The sequence below is a fragment of the Diplotaxodon limnothrissa genome, linkage group LG20 (assembly GCF_057381915.1).
Source record: "Diplotaxodon limnothrissa isolate DT_005_m linkage group LG20, D_limnothrissa_male_GT1.1, whole genome shotgun sequence".
Taxonomy (NCBI): domain Eukaryota; kingdom Metazoa; phylum Chordata; class Actinopteri; order Cichliformes; family Cichlidae; genus Diplotaxodon; species Diplotaxodon limnothrissa.
Genome location: NC_140615.1, coordinates 19,161,056 through 19,184,038, shown reverse-complemented (window position 1 = coordinate 19,184,038; position 22,983 = coordinate 19,161,056). Strand labels below are relative to the sequence as shown.

Genomic DNA, 22,983 nt, shown 5'->3' with positions numbered 1-22,983 from the left:
GTGGATAAGTTTTTCGTCCACTATGGTCTTCCGGCTCATATCCATTCAGACCAGGGGCGAGACTTTGAGAGTCTTCTGATCAAAGACTTGTTGAAGAACATGGGGATACAGAAGTCGCGCACTACTCCGTATCATCCGCAAGGAGACCCTCAGCCAGAGCGGTTCAATTGAACGCTGCTTTCAATGTTGGGTACTCTAAGCACAGAGAAAAAACATCAGTGGAGCCAGCATGTCCCTTATTTGGTCCATGCTTATAACAGTACAAAATGTGATGCAACTGGTTTTTCACCATACTTCCTAATGTTTGGTCGTGAAGCCAGACTGCCAGTGGACTTGTTGTTTGGGACCACAATTGACAAAGCTGAGGAAAGTCACTCATGCTATGTGTCAAAGCTTAAAGAAGATCTCCGTCAAGCCAACAAGCTAGCATCCGAGAAAGCAGACAAAGTCCATCAGAAGAACAAAAAGGGCTATGACAAGAGAGTTGGTTTCCAGTCTCTAGAAATAGGAGACAGAGTCCTATTGAAGAACTGGGGTCTCAAAGGGAAGCACAAGTTGCAAACAAGATGGAGTCCAATACCTTACCAAGTTGTTGGAAAAATGCCCAATCTCCCTGTCTACCAACTAAAGAAGGAGAATGGAAGTGGTCGTCACATCCACAGAGATCACATCCTTCCTATTGGCCAACATGTAAAATTGCCAATCCCTGAAGTAGGCAATAACTGTTGTGACAGACAAAAACCAAAGGGCAAGAAACCAAAGCAGGCCACAGTTGTGTCTGACCCTCAGCTGTCACAGGATTCTGATTTGTCGTCAGAGAGTGAGTACTATGAGCCTCAGAGGCACTACTATACTCAAGAAAGAGTGAGAGAAGCACTAAGACAGGCTCTTAGATCTCAAGCAGTGCCACAAGAGGATTGTGCAAATGACCAGGACAAGGTCAGTGATGAAACTGCTTCTGATGAGCGCAGTGAAAATGAGGAACTGCAACCGGAGGATGGAGGCATTATTCAGGACAGAGAGACTGAGCCCGACCAAATGGTGGATATTAAGGAGGAGTATGACCAAAATGAAGAAGATGATGAAAATTCTATCCCAGAACCTGATCTGGATCCCAGAACAGCCTGTTCTGTCTGCCAAAACTGAGAAACCAAATACACACCGTGATCTGTTGGGTGACACTCCTAAAATAAGGCCTAGGAGACAGATTAAACCAGTAGTTCGTTTAACTTATGATGAGCCAGGAAAAGCTAAAGATCAGCCTATCACTATTATACATAGAGGGGTTGTCATCACTATAGGCAAAGACTAAGAGCCATAGCATGTAAAAAGGATCATCCTAATTCCCAAGAAGTTCTTGTAGTTCCTTGGTAGTCTGTTGTAGTAATGGGTCGGGGATCTTTGACGTGAACGACGCGAGTCGGCTCCTTATCGCGAGCCGTGGGGGTTTTTCTTTCTTTCTCTCAGCCTCTCTCTCTCTCGCACTTTTTTTCCACTTCACTCCGCATGCGAGCCTTGTGCATTGCGCTGGGAAGAGGGGCAGTAGTTACACTCGGTAGCACAGGAACAGAGTAGGAGAGAGAGACAGAAAGAGCCAGGGACAACAGCGTCACATTAGAAAGGTATAGTAATCATCCACAACTATTTTCAGTTGCAGATGATAAAGGATTCAGAAAGTTTATTCATGCAGGCCCATATGACAGAGAATATGCATGTTCTTTTTGTTTTCATATTTTAATTTATATTTAATTGTGTTGTTGTTTGCAGTGTTTTGTGTTGTTTCACTTTAAATTTGTAAAAGGAAAAAGCTGAAAATTTAAATAGTTAAAAGTTGAAATGTGAATAGTTGATTTTTGTATTATATGATTTATTTATTACATTTTATGTGGAGTGAATAAATAAAAGTATATTTACGGTGGCCCCTACAGACAAAGCACATACAAACTTCAAATCACATACGAACTCTGAAGCACGTACAAACTCCAAAACACGTAAAAACTCCAAAACACGTAAAAACACGTACAAACTCAGAAGCACGTACAAACTCCAAAACACGTAAAAACTCAGAAGCACATAAAAACTCTAAACACGTACAAAAGACAACAGGAGTGATCCAGGATGCTAGGTGCAGTGTTGAGCTTTTGTTACCTTGTGGCTACACAAGCCAGCAAGTACCAACGACCGGATTTGGTGTGTGGTAATAACAGGTAAATGAACTTTTTTTTTAAATTATTTGACTATAAATGTATAAATACACAAACAATACACATATGCTTTCATGCTTTCAATTGTGTAATTTAAGTGATCTAGGTAGCTCTGTTTTGGAAGTTCAGTTCATGCTAGAAATGTGTTTTGGAGTTTGTATGTGCTTTTTGGAGTTTGTACGTGCTTTGTCTCTAGGGGCCACCGCATATATTTTTATATAAACATATATAAATAAAACCACTTTTTTTTTTACATTAGTAATTCCTTTTGTGTATAATTTTATATTATTGTTAATAATAAATTAATAAACCCTCTGGGTTTGTTCAAAATCACTACCCTTTCAGCTTGTTCGTGGCCAAAAGTGGCCACCAACAGATTAGGTCTGTAATTTTTATTATTTTTGTGTTTTTATGCCATTTTTTCTGCATAAAGCTTTTAAGTAACTTCAGTTCTTTTCATAAATATAAAACAATTATTACTTTTTAAATTTTTAACCCTTTAAACACCAGTTTGTTTGTCCACTGCATTAGCTGGAAGACAACCTCAAATTTCGCAATTTTATATAATTGCATTGCTACTGAAATTTCTTGTATTGTTAATAGTAGAGTCTGGGGCATGTAATTGATTCACATCAACATTGATTATAATGCATTGTTATTTTTGTGCAGAGAGAGCAAAAACATAAAAACTCCCTCTCAGCTTGTTGGTGGCCAAAAATGGCCACTCCTTGTTTACGTTTACAAAATGCTATAAAATTCATATATATTAAGAAAAATTTCCACTTTTTTTGACATGATTTTTTAGATTAGTATCAGTGCTGTTCATGAAAATCAAAATTTCATTCAAATTCAGAATTTTAACCTTTTAAATACCAGTTAAATCAAATAATCCTAGGAACTCATAAATGGAAAAAATCACAAAACCCCAATTTTTTTCCAAATAAAACATGTCGTCTGATTTATTTTCTAACCATGGTGGAGGTTAGATGTATAGCAATAATTAACAGTATTAATGACTTTTATGCATCTTTGTTTTTTTGCGCAGTGACAGAAAAACAAAAAAAATCCCTCTCAGCTTGTTCGTGGCCAAAAATGGCCACCTCCTGTTTACGTTTACAAAATACTATAAAATTAATAAATATCAAAAAACATTTTTCTACTTTCATTGACTTGATTTTTTAAATTAGCACCGCTCCTAGTCATGAAAACCAAAATATAATTCAAATTCAGATATTATACCCTTTGAATACCAGTCAGATTATGTATTATTGCTACGCTTTTGGGGGAAAATAGTAATAAAGGTCAAGGTCAAATTTATTTATATAGCACATTTCAAACAGCCGATGCTGCACAAAGTGCTTAACAATATAAAAATGGTATTAAAAAGCAACAATGTAATACAATAATAACAGTAAAAAAACAATAATAGGACAGTAAAAGAATTAAAACAATAACTAAACTAATTCAAATAAGACCAAAATGCTTGGGTCATAGTGTGTTAAAAGCCAGGGCATAGAAATGTGTCTTTAGTAATGATTTAAATTGCTCAAGTGTTTGTGCAGATCTAATATTTAAGGGGAGACTATTCCAAAGTCTGGGACCTGCCACAGAGAAGGATCTATCACCACGGGATTTGAGGTTAGTCCGTGGGATGGACAGCATTAGTTTTGAGCTAGACCTCGTGGTTTTTCCTGGAGCATAGGCAGAGAGGAGCTCAGACAGGTAAGGAGGGGCTCGGGCATTAAGTGACTTAAAAACAAAAAGTAGAAGTTTAAATTGGATCCTGTAGGAGACAGGAAGCCAGTGTAAAGAAGCCCAAACTGGAGTTATATGCTCTCTCCGTTTGGTACCAGTTAGCAGGCGAGCAGCTGCATTTTGAACCATCTGAAGACAATGGATGGTGGCCTGATCTAGACCATAATACAATGAATTGCAGTAGTCTAATCTGCAAGTAAGAAAAAGGTGAATAACACGCTCAAAGACGTTAGCCGGAAGGTATGGCTTTACCTTGGCTAGCTGTCTTAACTGAAAAAAACAGGACTGAACTACTGCACTCACCTGCTTATTCAATTTAAAAGAACCATCAATGTAGACACCGAGGTTTTTTATATGTGTTTTACAATATGAGGAAAAGGCGCCCAGAGTGCTGTCGATATGATTAAAGTTGCCAAAAATGACAACCTCAGTTTTATTTTCATTTAGCTTTAAAAAATTTAATGACAACCAATGTTTGACATCATCCAGGCAGCGTAATAAGAGCTGCGGATGGTCTAAAGTTCACATTTTTTAGCATATGAATGGTGAAACCTAATATTTTTTATCATCATTGCAGGTCAGTAACAGTAACTGTAACAATGATTTATTTTTACTTTATTTTTTTTTTCTTTGGGGGGGGGATGAATGGCCAAAAAGAATATCACACATGGTGTGTTAGTGGCCAGAAAGGCAATTTAATGACCAAATAACCCCTGAAATCACCAATAAAATGATCAAAATTTATATTCCAGTATGTGTGTGCTTCTGTGTGCATCATCATTAGCAGCAAGATGTACTAACCAGATTAGAGTGGTTTTTGTAGGCACACTTTCTACACCTGGTGCAAGGGGCTGCTGTTCCAATCCTGGAGGTGCGCCTTTTGCACCTTCTTCTTATTTTGTTGGTGGGGTGTGGGTCACACTCTGGTTCAGACTACTCTATCAAGGTTCAAGGTTCTTTATTTGTCACATGCATAGTTATACAAGTATAACACACAGTGAAATGTAGCCTGACACGCTCCTCGACATGTGCAAAAATTGGGGGGGGGGGTGTAGAGGAAGAACATTATATATATATATATACATACATATAGTATATACACTGGGTGAATGTGCAGTAGTAGCAGCAAGCAGGTGAATTCTGTACATTAATATGAATAGACATCTGACTATTTTACAGGATAGACAATATAAACATATTTAAAATTAAAGGAATTGAAATGTACATTGTGCCTTGGTTTAGAGTGTCTGGAAGAGAGTCCTGTCTCAGTCAATTATAGATGATGTGAGAGGGCGGGTGTGTGTGTTTAGGGCACGGATGGCTTGGGGATAGAAGCTCCTCTTGAGTCTCTCTGTCCTTGCCCGGAAGATGCGGAACCTTCTACCAGATTGCAGAAGTTGGAACAGTTTGTTGCCAGGATGGGACGGGTCCTTCAGTATCTGCGCTGCTCTAGTCCGGCATCTCCTGGTGTAGGTGTCCTGAAGCGGGGGGAGAGCAATCCTGCAGCAGCGTTCTGCTGTACGGATCACTCTCTGGAGAGCTTTTTGGTCCTTCACACAGCTGTTCCCAAACCACGATGTCATGTTCTGTGTGAGGATGCTCTCCACAGCGCCTGTATAGAAAATCCTGAGGATCTTTGGAGAGACCCTGAACTTCCTCAGTTGTCGTAGGTGATACAGGCGCTGCCTAGCCTTTTTGGTCTGGATGTGGGCAGCCCATGTCAGGTCTGAGGAGATGTGGACACCAAGATACTTGAAGGACTGCACCCTCTCCACTGGAGCTCCATTGATGATGATGGGCTTGTAGTCTCTGTGCTGAGATCAATCTTGAGATCAATGGCAGAAGTGGCTGAGAATCAGGGAGAAGGGTGTATTGCAGTTGTTGAGGTCACCAGCATGTGTCCCAGCTCTCCCAGGATCACTTTTCATTTGTAGGTTGTAGAGGACTCCCCCACTTCAGTGAAGTTGTTTCCGGCGGGACAAAGGCATCATATCTATATCCAAGACATCCAGGAAATTGGAGAAAAGAGCCATCAGCCATCAGTTTTCCTTCTACAACTCGAGGTGCCAACATCCTCTCTAAGTTATCCAAGCAATATTTGTGCCTATTGTAGTCCAGGATTGCTTCTTGCTTTTACGCATCCTTTATTCCCCATCACTGACTGCTGGTTCCTTGTGTGTTGCTGTCAAAAGAAACACATTCCTCCGTTGCTTTGGCATGTGGGATATCGCTGTGGTAGTTTTGGTGAAGCCAAAGACAGACAACAAAATCTTCCTGCATTAGCAGCCTGAGATCTACTTTTGACTTCTTTATAACAAAGGAGATCTTTTAGCTGCTGTGCACCCTTACAAACCTGCACGGGAGGCGAAGGTGTGAGGATTGGAGGATTATAGATGAAGTGGAGATGTGAGCCTAAACCAGAATAAAGCAATACGTAGCATGTTGGATGACAACACTGGAAGTTCTCAGGAAGTAAAAAAGGGCAAGGGGTTCAGACTCCAACTGACGGAGGAGCCCCGAGGACAACGTCTTTACTTCGGTCACCTTGGCAGAGGAACTCCTCAGATGAAAAATGGCACAGGGGAAACATCCCAGAGCGTCCTCCTCAGCTCCTCCAGTTGCAACAGAGGTAACTGCATACAGGGTGACCCCTGGTTTGATACCAGTGGGTGCTGGATTGTAGAGCAGTTTCTCTTCAGTGGTGGGACCCACATGGTTTTCCTTTCATGAGGGATCCACTCAGTCACCGGCTCCTCTGTCTCAGAAAATGCTCCTATGTTCTTTTCCATCATCTGCTCAGCCTCCACCTCCATGCCCCCCAACCCCAATCCTCCCCCAAAGAAGAGGATTCAGGCACTGGCTAGTACTCAACATCAGTGGTAATGCAGTCAGCCTCTTTGGAGATTGTCCCCTCATCTTCTGGAGAGGAAGTTTCTTCATCTTGGGTAGATGACTTTTCTTCAAGGGCAGAGGACTGCTTGCTGTCCTTGCTCTCTGACCATCATATAGGCAATGCTTGAAGCAGTGATGACCTTCTTGCCATATCGCCAGAATAAATGATCTGGAAGCTGTTAGGCTTACTTACAGCAGTAGCAACGTCTGCACCTGCATAAACTCCAGGACACGTTTACAAACAGTGTTTGTTGTTTGTGCTGCATGTGAGTGAAGTTGCCCCCCCCCCCAACACCTTCTTCAAATCCAACAAAAGTGGTATCAAACATTTGTGCTGGTTTGTGCTGCAAAAAGTTTCATTTGTGCTGCTATCATTTTAAAGATATTAATAAAAATTTCTAGAGGTCATCAGAGGTCAACCAGCCCCCCCACATTACCCAAATCCAACAAAAGTGGTATCAAACGTTTGTGCTACATTTGTGCTGGTTTGTGCTGCAAAAAGTTTCGTTTGTGCTGCTATCATTTTAAAGATATTAATAAAAATTTCTAGAGGTCATCAAAGGTCAACCAGCCCCCCCACATTAATGGAATCAAACAAAATTGGTGTCAATCAACTGTGCTATGTTTGTGCTGGTCTGTGAAGGTTCTCAGTCATCCAGGTCATTGTAGTCAAAGGAGCTTGCAAAGAAAAGCGTCTGGACTTCTTTAAGTTACTTGAAGACGTTTCACCTCTCATTCGAGAAGCTTCTTCAGTTCTAAGGTCAAATGGTGGAGAGTCCCAGATATAAACCTAGTGGGAGTTTCCCCCCACAGAGGGACAAAAAGACCCCCTGATGATCCTCTAATCGCCTGAGCCAAGGTGTGAAAATGGGTGTGGGTCCCAATCAGCCAGAGTTTCGGGTGAGTTCATTGTGAAACCTGGTCATTTCACATTTTGGACAGAGAGAACAGATGGTTTGAAAGAGGAGTGAAAGAAGCCATCTATGTCCACTGTGAGCGACCATCTTTGAACAGAGGCGGTGGTTTACGACACCAACTCTCTGCCATCTATAATCCAGTTTTGAGATCCCTTCCCAGACGCCTTAACACCCACTCACATCCTGGGCCATCTGATCTCAGGAATTCGCATGATAAGGTGGGGCCAGGTTTCACAATGAACTCACCCGAAACTCTGGCTGATTGGGACCCACACCCATTTTCACACCTTGACTAGGTTTATATATGGGACTCTCCACCATTTGACCTTAGAACTGAAGAAGGTGAAACGTCTTCAAGTAACTTAAAGAAGTCCAGACGCTTTTCTTTGCAGGCTCCTTTGACTATGGTTTGTGCTGCTTAAATTGTCGTTTGTGCTGCTTCTGTTTTAAAGATATTAATGAAAAGGTAAAGGTCAAAAGGTCAACCAGCTCCCCCACATTACCCAAATCAAAGAAAATTGATGTCAAACGTTTGTGCTACGTTTGTGCTGGTTTGTGCTGCAAACATTTTTGTTTGTGCTGCTAACATTTTAAACATTTTAATAAAATAACGTCTTGATGCGTGCTTAATCATCCAGGTAAGTAAATCCCAAAAGGTTGATTCTGTTCATCTGGACATTTTCAGTTGGAGAAACGTTTCGTCACTCATCCAAGTGACTTCTTCAGTCTCAGCTGACTGCAGGTTTCCCCAACCTTATAAACAGTACATTTGCATAGTGAAGGAAACTAGCACCACTGAATGAACAATGGGCTGGGGGGTTAGTTCCATGATTGTTAGTATGCAAATTCTTATGACCATTGATCAATGACAACTAATCAAAGCCTACTGATTAATGGCCATGAGTACCATTCACAGAAAGTGGGGAATGGCTACAATCACAGCATTGTAGGATGGCGAAAGATGTACCCTTGGGCCCCCCTTCTCGATTCAGAGATGGTCAGCATCCTGACAGCCCGATGGACGAAGCTGTCTCTCAGTCTGTGTGTTCTGGTCCGGAGGCTCTTCAGTATCCTTCCTGATGGCAGCAAACTGAAGACGCTGCTGAAGGGATGAGTGGAGTCACCTGTAATGGAGAGGACCTTCCAGATGAGGCAGGTGCAGCTGCTCTCACTACCCGTTGTTATTTTTTCCTGCAGAACCCAGTGCAGGAGTCATACTTGTGCTTCTCAGTTTGCAGAGGAAGTAGAGTCGCTGTTGGTCTTCTCCACATTCAGGGACAGGTTGTTGTTGTTTTACCACTCTGCCAGATGGTTAACTTCACCCCTGTAGTAGATCTCGTCGTGGGTCAGCAGAGTAAAGAGAAGAGGGCTCAACACACATCCTTGGGGAGCCCCCGTATTCAGTGTTCTTGGGCTGGAGTTGTTGCTGTCGACCCGTATTGTCTGCTGTCTTCCTGTCAAGAAATCTAGCAGCAAGGTGCTGATCCCCAGCAGATCCAGTTTGTGAATGAGTTGCTGGGGAATGAATTCAAATTCAAATTCAAATTTTATTTGTCACGTACACAGTCATACACAGTACGATATGTAGTGAAATGCTTGGACAACTGCTCGTGACCTAAAGAAAACAAAAAAGGAAAAGGCTATGAATAAGATAGGAAATAAATATGAAAAATTAAAAAGGGTAAATTTAACTAGGAAGGAATAAAATATAAATTAAGGTTAAAAATGAAATAACTGTACAACACAAATTAGAATATGATGATGCTGAAGGCTGAACTGAAGTCTATGAACAGCACTCTGACATATGAGTCTCTAGTGTTGAGATGTGTGAGGGCTGAGTAAGGGGCAGTTGAAATTCCATCATCACTTGAGCGTTTTGACGAAAGCAATAATTTGATTTGATGCATGACTAACCGTTCAAAGCACTTCATAATGATGGAAGTGAGTTTGACAGGACGGTAGTCCTTAAAGCAGGAGGTAGATGACTTCTTGGGTACAGTAATGATGTTGGAGGCTTTGAGGCATGTGGGAACGGCGGTACTGATTTTGGCAAGGGATCTCCACACACTGTCTGGGGATTGTGTCACCACGGTCTGCAGAGTGGGCTTGTAGTCTGTGATGGTTTGTATTCCTTGCCACTGCCTCCAAGTATCTCTGCTGTCGCTGAAGCTTTGCTGTAGCTGATGCCACGTGATGCCCTTGCTGTTCTTTGGCTCACCTAATTCTGAAGGCTTGCATTTTTCAACCTTAGGAGTATTTAAACCTGACCTGTGAGCCATGGTTTCTGATTGGCCCGGACAGTGATAGGCCTGGTGTCACGACCTGCAGGATTGGCAAGGTGCTGATCAGAATCTCTCCACTCCTAGCCCTCCTTCTCTTCTCTTTTTCCCTCTCTCTCCCCCTCTCTCCTTCTCTGCCCTGTTTTGCAGGGGCGGAACTCATGGCGACTTCACGCCCTCGGTCCACGCCTTCCTGGATTGGGAACACCTGGGCCTCATCAGACCAGCTGGTATATTAGAAGGAGGAGATCAGCTGTTCAACGCTGGATTGTTGTGAAGGTTCTAGTCAGTACACGTCTAGCTCAACTTTCCTGTGCCTCCGTCTCAGAGACTTAACGAGTGTTTCTTTGTTCCTAGATTCCCTGTCTTTCCCTGTGTGGAGTGTGGAAGGAGTGACTGGTCGCTAGCGGAGAAGAGAGAGGTTGAACTGAGCGCGTGTGTGATATCCCTGTTTTCCCAGGAGCCCTGCCCCTCACGTCTTGTATATAGCACTAACCCCGCACTGTCTGTACATACACTTGGTGAAGATCTGTAAATAAACCGTCTCTGTTTAAACGCTACTCAGGAGTCCTGCGAGTGGATCCTCTAAGCAACCCGTGACACCTGGTCTCTGTGACATCATCGATGCATTTTGGGATGTAGGCAGTAACAGTTTCTCTATATTCCTGAAAGTCTGTGGTGTTGTCGTGTGTAGCAGCCTGTGGTGGAAAAGCAGTCTTGCAGTGCCTCTGAGGACCCTTCTGGCCACACCTGTACCTGCTTACGAACTGGTTTGGTGACTTTGACCAGGGGCCTGTTGGAACCCATGGCACACCTAGGTTTCCGCCTGTACTGACCCTTATGCAAAATAAGTGGAATTAAGACACAGTTCCAAAAGCAAACACAACTGATCAGTGCTGAGAGTGGTCCTGTTGCTGAGGTTGGGGTGATCCTGTAATCTTTTATGAACTATCTCCAAAGCATCTATGACTGGGATGCAAGTGAAGACAGATGTAACATCTCTCTCTCACCGTACATGTACTGTTTATAAAATTAGGGAAACACAACCTGCACAAACAAAATAATTTGCAGGACAAATGTTTGACATCAATTTTGTTCGATTTGAAGAAGGTAGGGGGGGAAATTTCACTCACATGTGTTTATAAGGTTGGGGAAACCTGCAATCAGCTGAGACTGAAGAAGTCACTTGGATGAGTGATGAAACGTTTCTCCAACTGAAAATGTCCAGATGAACAGAATCAACCTTTTGGGATTTACTTACCTGGATGATTAAGCACGCATCAAGACGTTATTTTATTAAAATGTTTAAAATGTTAGCAGCACAAACAAAAATGTTTGCAGCACAAACAAATCAATTTTCTTTGATTTGGGTAATGTGGGGGGGCTGGTTGACCTTTTGACCTTTACCTTTTCATTAATATCTTTAAAACAGAAGCAGCACAAACGACAATTTAAGCAGCACAAACCAGCACAAGCATAGCCAACACGTTCTCACTCCCAAAGCGTAACATTTTACGCTAGGTGACAAATCGTCAACATATTACATTTTCGGCTACCCACCACGTTCCTAAATGACGACCTCGGAAAAAAGAGGAAATATGAGAACCGTCTGGACTCCATCTACACATGTTCGCTCTTTTTCTTCAAATCGCTTAGAAACACGCTATTTCACATCATTATAGTCCTGGTTAAGATCAGGAATAAGGTTATGGTTAGGGCTAGGGATAAGGTTAGGTTTAGGGCTGGAATACAGGGCTGCAACGTCTATTACCGCGGGAGCCATAACCCGCGGCGTACCATAAGAATGCAGAAGGTCTCCTTTCATGTTCCTCAGGAACGCCGCGGGACGTGACAAAACGTCGACATGTTACGCCTCGGGAGTGAGAATGGGCTGACATAGCACAGTTGATTGACACCAATTTTGTTTGATTCCATTAATGTGGGGGGACTGGTTGACCTTTGATGACCTCTAGAATTTTTTTTAATATCTTTAAAATGATAGCAGCACAAACGAAACTTTTTGCAGCACAAACCAGCACAAACGTAGCACAAACGTTTGATACCACTTTTGTTGGATTTGGGTAATGTGGGGGGGCTGGTTGACCTCTGATGACCTCTAGAAATTTTTATTAATATCTTTAAAATGATAGCAGCACAAACGAGACTTTTTGCAGCACAAACCAGCACAAACGTTTGATACCACTTTTGTTGGATTTGGGTAATGTGGGGGGGCTGGTTGACCTAAGATAAGATAAGATAAGATAACCTTTATTAGTCCCACACGTGGGAAATTTGTTTTGTCACAGCAGGAAGTGGACAGTGCAAAAGTTATGACGCAAAAATTAGAATACAATAAGAATAAATACAGTACACAGCTGTACAGAATAGAATAAAATAATATACTATATACAGTAGAATAAAATAGAATAAAAATATACAATAAGATAAAAATAGAATACGAATGCTATATACAACTGAGTAAAAATACAACGATGCCAGAAAGGATTATTGCACTTAGTGTTATTGCACATGTGTGGATGTGTGTGTTTGTTCAGTTAAAGTCTTTGTTGTGGAGTCTGACAGCAGTGGGGAGGAAAGACCTGCGAAATCTCTCCGTCCCACACCGTGGGTGCCGCAGTCTCCCACTGAAGGAGCTGCTCAGTGCTGTCACAGTCTGCTGCATGGGGTGGGAGACGTTGTCCAACAGGGATGACAGCTTAGCCGCCATTCTCCTGTCACTCACCACCTCCACTGGGTCCAGAGGGCATCCTAGAACAGAGCTGGCCCTTCGGATCACCCTGTTCAGTCTCTTCCTGTCCCCAGCAGAGATGCTGCCGCCCCAGCAGACCACACCATAAAAGATAGCAGAAGCCACCACAGAGTCATAGAAGGTCTTCAGGAGTGGGCCCTCCACCCCAAACGACCTGAGTCTCCGCAGCAGGTACAACCTGCTCTGCCCTTTCCTGTAGAGGGCATCTGAGTTATGAGTCCAGTCCAGTCTGTTGTTCAGATGAACACCAAGGTACCTGTAGCTGTCCACAGCCTCAATGTCCATACCCTGGATGTTCAGTGGTTGCAGTGGAGAATGCTTGTGCCTGCGGAAGTCTACCACCAGCTCCTTGGTTTTACTGGCGTTGATCTGGAGGTAGTTCAGCTGGCACCAGTCCACAAAGTCTTGAGTCAGTCCTCTGTACTCCTTGTCGTCCCCATCAGTGATGAGGCCGACTATTGCAGAGTCATCAGAGAACTTCTGCAGGAAGCACTGGGTGGAATTGTGGGAGAAGTCTGCAGTGTAGATGGTGAAGAGGAACGGAGCCAGAACCGTTCCCTGTGGGGCCCCCGTACTGCAGACGACCCTGTCCGACACACAGCCCTGAGTCCTCACATACTGTGGTCGGTCGGTGAGGTAGTCCAGGATCCAGGTAGTGAGGTGATGGTCCACTCCAGAGTTCACCAGCTTGTCCTTCAGAACCGAGGGAAGAATAGTGTTGAAGGCACTGGAGAAATCAAAGAACATGATTCTCACAGTGCTTCCAGCGGTCTCCAGGTGAGCGAGGGAACGATGTAGGAGGTGAATGACGGCATCATCCGCTCCAATGCCAGGCTGGTAGGCAAACTGAAGTGGGTCCAGTGATGAGCTTGTTAGGCGCCGAAGCTGAGCCAGGACCAACCGCTCCAGGGTCTTCATCAGGTGGGATGTCAGAGCCACCGGCCTGTAGCTGTTGAGGTCCTTGGGGCGTGAAGTCTTTGGCACTGGTACAACACAGGAGGTTTTCCAGAGCTGTGGGACTCTTCCCAACCTCAGGCTCAGGTTGAAGAGGTGCTCCATCACCCCACACAGTTGGTCCGCGCAGGACCTGACGACCCTCGAGCTGATGCCATCTGGGCCCGCTGCCTTCTTGCCATTAATCCTCCTCAGTTCCCTCCTAACCTGGGTGGTTGAGAGAGACAGGCTGGAGCCTTGTGTTGAGTGTGTATTGGATGCTGTTGTTGGGGGTGGGGAGGAGTGAGCAGGGTGAATAGAGGAGGTGTGAAGTGTCTGAGGTGGAACAGCAGCAGTGGGGGTGGGTGAGTCTGCAGCCGATGTTGCAGACTGCCTCATGGCTGAATCAAATCTGTTGAAGAAATGATTCAGTTCATTTGCCCATCTCACATCCCTCCCAGGCAGAGAGTTCTGCTGTTTGTGGCCTGAGATGGTTCTGAGGCCTCTCCAGACTTCACCAACGTTGTTTTGCTGAAGCTGGTTCTCCATCTTCTGCCTGTAGCTGTCCTTCCCATTCCTTATCAGTCCCCTCAACTCTCTCTGCACCCTTTTCAACTCCTCTGATGACCTCTGATGACCTCTAGAAATTTTTATTAATATCTTTAAAATGATAGCAGCACAAATGAAAATTTTTGCAGCACAAACCAGCACAAACGTAGCACAAACGTTTGATACCACTTTTGTTGGATTTGAAGAAGGTGGGGGGGCTGGTTGACCTTTTGACCTTTACATATACATTAATATCTTAAAAACAGAAACAGCACAAACGACAATTTTAGCAGCACAAACCAGCACAAACGTAACACAGTTGATTGACACCCATTTTGTTTGATTTAATTAATGTGGGGGGGCTGGTTGACCTCTGATGACCTCTAGAAATTTTTATTAATATCTTTAAAATGATAGCAGCACAAACAAAAAATTTTGCAGCACAAACCAGCACAAACGTAGCACAAACGTTTGATACCACTTTTGTTGGATTTGAAGAAGGTGGGGGGGGGCAACTTCACTCACATTTGTGCTGCAGCTGCAGCTGCAGGTTTGAACTCTGCAAAATGTCCTGTGATTGGGTTTTTTTTTGTTTTTGTTTCTGTTTCTAGAGTTAATATTTTGGGTATGGTCTCTTTTATGAAAAATACAAGAGTAAAAGTGCTTTTAACATGTGCTTCAATGCTAAGTTTGACTGGGAACATCAAAGCTCAATAGCCTGCATCCACAGAAATTCACTGGAGTCTATGTAATGTTTGATGCATCATTATTTATTCCAGTCTATCTTGCAAATACATGTTTGTGCTGCAATGTCATGCACAAACACAAACTATTAGATCCGTAAGATCAAACCTGTGTCAAAATTGTGTCATTATTCTGGTCCATTGGAGTGTGGTAAGCCATCAAAGGCCACTACTAGAAACTAGGAATATTACATGAAATCGCTTGCTTGGCCAAAAATGGGTAAATGATGTAATTTGGTAAAAAACATTAAAAACTACAATTTCCATGTGTTGAGTTTAGAATGAAAGCAATTTTACCTAAATCGCATGATATAGTACTGTCAATGACAAGGAATCAAAAGAGGTGGTTATAATGGGTTTCAATTGGCCAAAAATGGCCACGATAGAGCCAAGTGGAACAATTTGGTGTATAGTGTATATTATTGACATTATTAATTTGCATTAACAGATCAAAAATGGTTGAAAAAAGAAAAGTGAAGTGGCCACAAATGGCCAGGATAGAGCCCAGAGGGTTAAAGCAACAAAACAACCTGAACAGCCGGTTTGGAACCGAAAGAGCCGGCTCTTTTTAGTGAGCCGAGCCGAAAGAGCCGGTACTTAAAAAGAGCCGGTACTCTAAAAAGAGCCGGAAATCCCATCACTAGTGGGAAGCTAAAACAGGTAGCTTGTGGAGCATGTGGAGATCACAGACCGTCCTCATCTTTGTGCTACTGCATTAAGAGCAGGTGACAGGTTTGGAGGAGCTGAAAACAGCCTGTTGCCTGGATTAATCTGGTGGGAGTTGCAAGTTTCACAAGGTACTGAGTTTATTTATTTATTTTTTGCTCGTTGAGTGAAGAACTTCCGGTTGGGAGATCTTTTGGATTTATACTGGAGCAATACAGGCCTGCAATGTAGGGTGTATTTCTGCCGGCTTTAGGTTTAGTTTGGGACTATGATTGTTTGTCACTGGTGGTTTACATTGTATATGAGGAGATTCTGTGTACAGCTGGTAAATTGCTGTGTGTGTTTTGCTTTGCCTGAATACTGAAACCTGCCATTTTACACTATTGAGTTCCTGTTTCTCTTTATTCTTTATTTTTTGTGTGGATGCCCTCAAAGGGCATTCACTATTTGTGTGGACACTATTGAGTTCCTGTTTCTCTTTATTCTTTATTCCACTATTTACTAGTTGCTTCCGTACACTTTTTGGCACTCAACTACTCCCACAGTTTTCAGCCGATTTTCGGCATTCAAAGTTTAAAAAATTCTGCTCTTTCTGCTGATGCCGGCTATGACTTTTGGTGCTCATAACTTCTATACTTTTTGAGATATTGAATTTTTTTTTGCAATATTTTTTGCCCATTTCTGCCATATCATCAGTGGCCTCACTGATTTTCCTTGCCGGGTTGACCTGTGTTTTAGCTCAGTGAGATGAGCATCCGTTCTCAGACTGGGAGGCCCGGGTTCAAATCCCACTTATGGCAACATTTCTTTCAGTTAACATTTAAACTTTTTTTTAACTCTTTTGAACACAAATTTCAGCTTTTTCACCCCTTTTCAGCACAATTTTAATTTTTTTCACCACTTTTCAGCACAAATAACAGCTTTTTCAGCTGTTTTCAGCAAAAACCTCTTTTCAGCAGAATTCTGCTCATTCAACTCTTTTCAGCAGAAATTCTGCTAATTGAACTCATTTCAGCAGAAATTCATCTGATTGAACTCTTTTCAGCAAAATTTTCAGCCTTTTCACCTCTTATTAGCACAAATCTCAGCTGTTTTCAGAAAAAACTATTTTGAGCAGAAATTCTGCTAATTGAACTCTTTTCAGCAGAAATTCTGCTGATTGAACTCTTTTCAGCAGAAATTCTGCTGATTGAACTCTAATCAGCAACTCTTTTCAGCAGAAATTCTGCTGATTGAACTCTTTTCAGCAGAAAGTCTGCTGATTCACCTCTTTTCTGCAAAGTTTTTTCACGACGTTTTGTAACTCCAAAAAACAGCGTTTTTCGCATCTCACAGCTATCGAATTCTGGCTGCTCATCACCCTGTTTTCCAGGCGCCCGCTCTCTTTGCCAGTGGCGCAATTGGTAATGAAACGGATCTTCAGACCAAAGTTCAAGGGTTCAATTCCACCATGGCCCAAATGTTTTTTTCACTACAAATTGATACACTATCACAGACCTGTAATTCATATTGATAATTTATTACAATTCGGCAATGTTTTATGATTTTGGCAGCTTTTCTAATATGGACCTCAGATTCTTGTTAACGCTCCATGGCAGAAATACATACAAATACACAGCCTGATGAAGCAGACAGAAGCAGTACCTCTGATTGGTTCAGCATTTTCACCTCTTATCAGCACAAATCTCAGCCTCTTCTGCTGCTTTCATTAGAATTTTAAGCTTTTCCAGAAATTCTGCTGATTGAACTCTTTTCAGCAGAAATTCTGCTCATTCAACTCTTTTCAGCAGAAATTCTGCTGATTAACCCTTGAGACCAGAAGGACAAGGTTCGAATCCTGCTCAGGGCAACGTTTTTTTCAACTTTTTCAGCTCTTTTCAGCAGAAATCTTCAGCGTTAAGGCATCCACACAGCATTTTCGCAGAAAATGCAATTTTTTCTAGTTGTGTGGATGCCCTCAAAGGCATCCACACTATTGAGTTCCTGTTTCTCTTTATTCTTTATCTTTATTATTCTGCTAGTTGCTTCCATACGTCTTTTGGACGTTAACTACTCCGTCAGTTTTCAGCCGATTTTCTCCGTTCAAACTTTAAAAAGTTCTGCTCTTTCTGCTAATGGGTTCTATGACTTTTGGTGCTCATAACTTCTATACTTTTTGAGATATTGAATTTTTTTTGCAATATTTTTTACCCATTTCTGCCATATTATCAGTGGCCTCACTGATTTTCCTTGCTGGGTTGACCTGTGTTTTAGCTCAGTGAGATGAGCATCCGTTCTCAGACTCGGAGGCCCGGGTTCAAATCCCGCTTATGGCAACATTTTTCAGTTAACACTTAAACTTTTTTTTAACTCTTTTGAACACAAATTTCAGCTTTTTCACCCCTTTTCAGCACAATTTTCCGTTTTTTCACCACTTTTCAGCACAAATACCAGCTTTTTCAGCTATTTTCAGCAAAAACCTCTTTTCAGCACAATTCTGCTCATTCAACTCTGTTCAGCAGAAATTCATCTGATTGAACTCTTTTCAGCAAAATTTTGAGTTTTTTCTGCTGTTTTCAGGAAAAACCTCCTTTCAGCAGAAAATCTGCTGATTGAACTCTTTTCAGCAGAAATTCTGCTGATTAACCTCTTTTCAGCAGAAATTCTGCTCATTCAACTCTTTTCAGCAGAAATTCTGCTCATTCAACTCTTTTCAGCAGAAATTTTGCTGATTCACCTCTTTTCTGCAAAGTTTTCAGCCTTTTCACTAATTATCAGCACAATTCTCAGCCGCTTCTGCTCATTTCAGCACAATTGTCAGTCTCTCCACCTCTTCTTTGTAAAGCGCTATATAAATACAGGCCATTTACCATTTGTGAGAAAGAATTTGGCGCAGTGAGATGAATAGCCGCCTTGAGACCAGAAGGGCCAGGTTCGAATGCTGCTCAGGGCAACATTTTTTTTGTTTCAACTTTTTCAGCTTTTTTCAGCAGACATCTTCAGCGTTAAGGCATCCACACAGCATTTTCGCAGGAAATGCAAATTTTTCTAGTTCTTTATTATTCAGCAAGTTGCTTCCGTACGTTTTTGGACGTTAACTACTCCCTCAGCTTTCAGCCGATTTTCTCCGTTCAAACTTTAAAAAATTCTGCTCTTTCTGCTAATGGGTGCTATGACTTTCGGTGCTCATAACTTCTATACTTTTTGAAATATTGAATTTTTTATGCAATGTTTTTTGCCCATTTCTGCCATATTATCAGTGGCCTCACTGATTTTTCTTGCCGGGTTGACTTGTGTTTTAGCTCAGTGAGATGAGCATCCATTCTCAGACTGGGAGGCCTGGGTTCAAATCCCGCTTGTGGCAACATTTCTTTCAGTTAACAGTAAAAAAAATTTAACTCTTTTGAACACAAATTTCAGCTTTTTCACCCCTTTTCAGCATAATTGTAAGTTTTTTCACCACTTTTCAGCACAAATACCAGCTTTTTCAGCTGTTTTCAGCAGAATTCTGCTCATTCACCTCTTTTCAGCAGAAATTCTGCTGATTGAACTCTTTTCTGCAAAGTTTTCAGCCTTTTCACCTCTTATCAGTACAATTGTCAGTCACTCCACCTCTTCTTTGTGAGAATCCGTTTGGCTCAGTGAGATGAGTAACTACCTTGAGACCAGAAGGACCAGGTTCGAATCCTGCTTAGGGTAACATTTTTTTTTTTCAGCTCTTTTCAGCAGAAATCTTCAGCGTTAAGGCATCCACACAGCATTTTCGCAGGAAATGCAAATTTTTTCTAGTTATTTTATTGTTTTCATTGTTTGGTAAATTAAAGGAGGGTTGCAATGCTCTACTTTACATGGTGTATGACATGATTTACTGCACTGTAGACACTAGTGTTCATTTTCGCGTGTAGTGCTACTGTTAAGGGATAAGCTTCATTGATCCCAGAAACAAAACAGAAGTTAATTGAAAAATATCGTACGAGAGTACACTAGAAAAAGAACCCAAAGCCCATTTATTTAATGGTATTGAGTAAATGAGCGCTACATAAACATTTGGATAAATGAATGTATAAACGACTCACACTGCATTAGAGAAGTGAAACTAATGCAAATGTTCTGTAAACCTGCATTCTTTTTAATGACCAGCGGGTGGCGACTCCTATGATTGTAAAAGACCTCTCCAATTGTATAGAAGTCAGTGGCAAACTTGCACTTAGCTCTCAGGAAACATTTTCACTTCAACATGAAAATGATTTTATAAATTTAATTAACTAGCTCATATACAATAGCTAATAGCTTATTATTGACAAATCGTGGCTGGTGAGTGTGCAGTGTTATGCTCTCATGATGATTTCAAAAAGCAAAGTTGGCAACATATGTGTCTGCTTCATTCTTGTTAAAAACAGGGTCAATAATTCAAAAATCTCTGTTTTAAGTGTCTTTAAAGGAAAGAGAAGCCCAGCTGTTTGACATGAAAGAGATGCAATCATTTTATAGTTTTAAAACAAATGTATTAGTGTGCATGGAATCCAGTTGACAAGGTATTCAACTAATTTGAGACCACCACTTACCTCTCCTTTCTCGTTTCTGATTCGTCGGTTAAAGTCTTTGCCCTCTAGACAGATAAAATCATCTCCGGGGTGGATGATGCCACATTTAGCAGCAATGGCCCTGGCTGTGTTAATGTTATCACCAGTCACCATCCGCACTGTAATGCCTGCACGCTGACACTTACGGATGGCATCGGGCACCTTGGAGAACAAGGACATTTGTTCACAAAAAAATATAACAATATTATTTTTAACAGCACAGTCGCATTATGGCATGAACAAACCCAAAGAACCAATTCAAATTCCAACTATTCCAAAACACATGCTAGCTCTCAAATCCCATACTTCCATACTGACACTTGAAAAAGTGTATTCACTCAGTAAAGGACACCTAAATGCTAAGTGTTTGACAAGTGGCCAGATGGTGTACTCAGTTGCTGAGTGGACACATCTTGCCCTCGACTGTCACTGTCCTGAGTAATACAAAGCAGCAACCGAAGGACCACCAAACAATTTCCAGCCAGTGGAAGGAGCAGAAATCATCAGTACAATAATCATACTAATGCTAGCTGGCTACCTATATGGCTAACAGCACAATTTACTTAATACACAAGTATATATGTAGTGGACTATACAAAAATGAAAATGGATTTATCCAAATTACCCAAACTGAGGCAAACAAACACACTTCGTTGTATCCTACCTCAGGCCGTACAGGATCCTCTATCCCAACTACAGTGATGCAGGTCAACTCCGTTACTATCTCTGTCTCGTTGTCCCATTCTGGTTCCGGATTGGATGGAAGGTCACGGTATGCAATGCATATGGTCCTCAACCCCTCACATGCCATGGGCTCAATCACCTATTAATAATCATTATTGCAGCAATAATCAGGAAGATTAGACCACACTATATTGTCCTGTATATAACATTTAAATATGAATACACAGCTGGAAGGAAAAGACCTCAAGCTGCAGACAGCAGTAATGTAAAGATGAGGTGACTAAAGCTGCCACAGTGGAAACTGAACTACTGAGCTGGAACAAAATTGTGTAAGAAATTATTTTTCTCACGGCAGAAGTTGTTTATCAAAACGCAAATGTAGGCCAGTCAGGCAGTCTGTCAATTAACAATACTCAGCCTGCGCAGGCTTAGAACTATGTGGAACAAATACATGTGTTTTGCTGTTACAAGTTTTAGTTACATCAAAGCTGATCTGGTGAACACGTATAGCAGATTTAGAATGTAAGTCTACCAACGCTGGTCTTAACTCACATTCTGTTCTGTGATGCTTATGGTGTTTAGTGTGACTCCAAGTGTGACTTCTTATCTATAATGTGTGAAGAATATTTTTGCTAGTGGATATTTAAGGTACAATATGGGCAGACTGAGTCAGGAAAGCAGTGGCCTTACAGAGTTTTTATCTGGTTTCACAAAGTAACAGCCAAACGTAATGATGCTGCAATAGGCCTCTGTCTATCAGCAGAATACTGGTACAAGAGATCCTTGAGGCAGCACCACTGGTGAAGCTTGTGCTTATCATGACAATTTCACGATGTAATAAGAGGTGTCGGCATCTCAAAGTTTGTCCTACACAATAGCATAGCTCCTCACTAACATCACGCATCTAACAAGATTATTAAACAAAAGAGGTACAGTATTCAACTCTGTATTCTGTTTTATTTCACTTTCATAGCTTTCTCATATTTCTGTTTGCAGATTTACCTGCTTGGCATAAAACAGCAGAAAGGCACAGTTAGAGACTGTGACGATTACTTTAAGTTTTGGCACTCAGCACTCAATCTGGGTTTTAGTTTCTGTTTAAGTCACCCCTCTGGATAGAATTTCTGTTTGATGTTTGTGGAAAACAAAAGAAAATCTATCATGTTTTGTGACATGTAAAATCTTCTAGTTTCTGAAAAGGGAAAGTCTTGAAAATTACTGAGAAGGTAGCTAAAATCTATTAGGAGAAGGACTTTTAGAACGATACAATGAAGGAATCAGAAAGTCTTACCTGTTTTACCATCTCATCTCTGTCACGTGGGCGGAAACTGCGAGATTCTCCATTGGCATCGAGAATGTAGGAACACCTGGAAGACAGATGAAGATTTTTGGGGAGGAAAAAGAGCAGCTTTTATTTTACAGATTAAAACCATTTAAACAATTACATTAAACACAGTGTGAGCTGTTGCTGTTATATTAGTTTACATAATCTCGTGTAACACCAGACCACTTCCTCCTTTGCTCATCCTCCCCTATCACTCACTTCTTTAACATGATTTCAGATGCTCCTTTGCTGTAAAGCCGGAAGGAACCATCAGGCAGCTTGATCACCGTGCTCATGGATTTACGCACTGAGTTGAATGTATACACCTGAGAGAGAGGGGAGATGTGTGATACATAAGAGTACAATCAAAAATAGACTTTAATATCTCTGACTTAACGCCCCGCGGGGTGTGCTGAAGGTGTACTTAAGGGTTTGAATCTTTATCAATGTGAGAAATCATGCTTGCTGCACTGTCAGCATGTCAACTCATCATAAAGTAGGGGAAATCAGCTATACCCTCATCATTTCATCACTGAAACGCGATTGTAGTTTATGTAGCTATGAATAAGTGATGATTTGAGTCATCACTGTGATCTGCCAGCACCAAGGAAAACAACAGGCTTGTTTGTCTCCCATCATTGTAGCGGAGAGAATGCTGTTGAACCCAATCGTCAACAGAGTGTTTGAAAATCCTGTAAGATTTTA

At 41.7% G+C, this 22,983-nt stretch overlaps 1 protein-coding gene across 2 annotated transcripts in view; it reads right to left on the bottom strand.

Moving 5' to 3' along the window:
- The window catches only part of atp2b3b (ATPase plasma membrane Ca2+ transporting 3b), a 94,989-nt gene that overhangs the window by 39,035 nt on the left and 32,971 nt on the right, over positions 1-22,983 (bottom strand). For both annotated transcript variants that reach the window (XM_085344942.1, XM_085344943.1), the window contains 4 exons: positions 22,498-22,604; positions 22,246-22,321; positions 20,935-21,093; positions 20,253-20,432 (listed from right to left, as the gene is read on the bottom strand). In XM_085344942.1, the coding sequence (XP_085201068.1) occupies positions 20,253-20,432; positions 20,935-21,093; positions 22,246-22,321; positions 22,498-22,604 (522 nt within the window). The remainder of the gene's footprint in view (positions 1-20,252; positions 20,433-20,934; positions 21,094-22,245; positions 22,322-22,497; positions 22,605-22,983) is intronic.